The sequence below is a fragment of the Galeopterus variegatus genome, unplaced genomic scaffold (assembly GCF_000696425.1).
Source record: "Galeopterus variegatus unplaced genomic scaffold, G_variegatus-3.0.2 Scaffold16941, whole genome shotgun sequence".
Taxonomy (NCBI): domain Eukaryota; kingdom Metazoa; phylum Chordata; class Mammalia; order Dermoptera; family Cynocephalidae; genus Galeopterus; species Galeopterus variegatus.
In genome coordinates, this window is record NW_007743052.1 from 20,433 (window position 1) to 23,513 (window position 3,081).

General features: G+C 34.2%; 1 protein-coding gene across 1 annotated transcript in view; it reads right to left on the reverse strand.

Annotated features, from left to right (window-relative positions):
- Nucleotides 1-3,081, reverse strand: part of LOC103582604 (nucleoside diphosphate kinase 7-like) — a gene marked incomplete at both ends in the record, with an annotated part of 18,312 nt that overhangs the window by 11,089 nt on the left and 4,142 nt on the right. Inside the window, 1 exon segment of the mRNA XM_008564152.1 lies at nt 227-277. Within this exon segment, the coding sequence (XP_008562374.1) occupies nt 227-277 (51 nt within the window).

The following is a 3,081-nucleotide window of genomic DNA, read 5'->3' on the forward strand; positions in this document are numbered from 1 at the left end:
CCACGGCGGGAGCGCCACTGCACTCCCAAGCGCCGCACTCTCCCGAGTGCGCCACAGGGCCGGCCCGAGAAAACAATTCTTAGAAAAGAATATTGTGCAGTTGCAAGACGTTGCTATGGTCCTTTTGACAGATTAATTTCAAATTTTTGAATTGTAAAAATATAACTCTGTAGTTTTCCAGGATATTCTCCATTATAGACTACTAGCCCTCAAATGAAGCACCTACTTGAAAAAGGGCCTTGATTGGTGGTCTACATGAAAATCTGCTGCTTCTTTCCTATAAAATAATCAAAATGACAACAGTTGAGAAATATCAAAGAAAATAATTACTTTAGCTTACATTAATAAAATAAAATAAAGATAAAATCCTCTAAATTTATATTTATTTGATCCACATGTGAATTAATTCTTAACTTTTCATCAAATATTCTGTCGAATCCCCCCTTTTAATTTTTTTGCAAGTATGAGTCATATCTATGTTAAGATATAAAGTTAAAATGAATATAAAAGGCAATATTTAGTTTCCTATCATGTTATATTCCATTTATCTTCCTTTTCACCAGCATCTTTAACATTCTAGAAACAAAGATGAACATTTGACCAATAAAAGTATTTGCTCTTTAAAGTCCAAATAAGTTACATCAAAAATGCAAATTACCTTCTAATTCAAAAAGTGTCACTTTCTTCTACAGGTTTTAAATTTGATTGTTTAGGCTAGAATTTAAATTTAGTAGTTATAATTTTCTTTTTTAGCTAGATCTCTCCAAANAAAAAAGAATCTGGAGATATTAAGATTCAGAATTTACTAACGGGAATAGGATTTACTTTTTAAATTTATATTCCCACTAAAGAATATCTATAGAGACAATAAAAGAATAATGTACTTTAAACTGATTAGCTGAAGTCTAAGGAACTTTTTTTAGAAATCAAATCAGATATGTTTCTTAAAGTTGTGTAGTTGTCTTAAAGGCTTTAAACTGAGTTCACAGCAGGTGACAGTATACATCAATATCAACTACCTTTAAAAACAACAAAAACATTTAAGTGTTCCCTGGCAAAGGATCAACCTTTGGGGCTTGAAAATTAATTTGGCATGCAATGTTTTTAAGACCTTATCAGCCTGTTACAAAATGAATTCACATAACAAGTTATATCAGGGCATACTCTTACTATAACCAAAGGTACTGAAATATTCCCTTTGGCTATGAAAAGATTATGAAAGTATGCTATGCAAGTTCAGAGAATAAAATTCATCCCGAAACATGGGAGGGAAAGAAAACCCACATTTTTCTAGAGCCTATTATATGCCATGATTAAACTATTTTATTTAATTCCTCACAACAATATATTGAAATAGGTATGCTCTCCTTCATTTTACATATGAAAAGAATGAAGTTCATCATAGTTACATAACTTGTCCAGGTTGAAGAGCTATTAAGGGCAAGACAAGGGGATTTGAACCCAGATCTCTCTGATTGCAAATCTGATTGTTTATGCTCTTTCTACTATCAACTGCAGAAAAAAAAATTCTAAAGAATAAAGAAAAAAAATTCACCAAAATGAGATATGTATACACTGTATAGCCACCTAAAATGGGGTAAAACTGAATGTCTGAAAAACTCACATGGGGAGTAAATTAGAAGAGCTAGCAGAAGAGTACTAAAATGACCAATTCTAAACTTTTCAACACACACAAAAATGAAATACTAGAAATGAGAAAAAAAAAAAAAAAAAACCATAATCAAAATATCAATGAAAAGAGAAATCTTAATATATTACTAAAAGTATTTCACTGTTTTCTTCTAACATGTCACTGATTCCATAGTTATCTCCATTCAAAATCTAAAACTGAAACCAGGATGAGAGTTCATGAATTTTTTTCCATCATTCTTATCTAATTTCTCCTTTAAAAAGTTTAGAAGGAGATAGATATTAACAAGTACGTGATTAGCTAGAGAAGTTTTGTCATTGTTTTGTTATGTTTTGTTGTTTTGTGTGAAGAAACTCTCCATTCTTCCACAAGGATCTATCCATTAATTCTTTCAGGAAATATTTACTTAGTGCCTACCTTGAATCACTCACTGAAGCATTGAGAGAAATTCCTCCATGGGTCCCTATTGATCCTAAAATGTCTTACTGGGTGTGCCAAGAATGCAAGGCTATGACTGCTCTTTATCGTAGTCATTTCTCAGGGTTTTGTTAACAGCAAGCAACCTTGAGGGATGAGGTAATGTCTCTCTTCTATACAAAGAGCAGGGTTGTTTACTACTTGCTAATGAAACAGTTGGGAACCCAAGTTTACTCCTCCTCAGTTGTGATACAACACAGTGTGTTCACAGCATCCACTAAGGCCTATGTCATATCATCCCTACAGGACATGGAGGTGAGGGGAACCAACACAACCATGACGTTCATGCCACCTGCCATACCATAATGAAGTCCTCTGTCTCTGACCCAGAAGTCTCATATCTTCTGCTAGCATCCATGAAAAAGTAACAGACTATTTCACTAGCTTTTGAGTTGGGTAAAATCCCAGACTCAAGAGTTATGGTAATAGAAATGTATGAGGTACTATGAATAATTGAAAAAGCAGTTAAGTTTTCTTGGGAATTAAGTCCTATCAGACATTTGAGTTGGGCCTGAATAATGAGTAGAAATGAACTAGACAGACGACAGAGCGGGGCACTCAAGACAGAACAAAATTATGTACAAGATAAAGCATGACATATTCAGGGAACTGAAACCTAAGTAGCCTCTAGAAGGAGTGGCAAGAGATGAGCCTATTAATGTAGGTGAGTTCAAATGACTAAGGGTCTTGAATACTCTATTAAAGAGCTAGTCCATTTTCTTCTGCAGATGATGGGGAACCATTGAAAGATTTGAGGAAGGGTATGGTGATATGCTCAGATTTTCATTTTATATGGTTCATTCAAGGGGCAATATAGAGAATGGAAAGGAGTAATCTTAGGGTAGGAAATGATCCATCAAGGAACAGAGAGTCCAGAAGCCTAATGTCCAGAAGACAAATCAGTCAGTAGCCTATTTTAATGCTTTGAGGGCCTGAACAGGGGCCTACAAAAA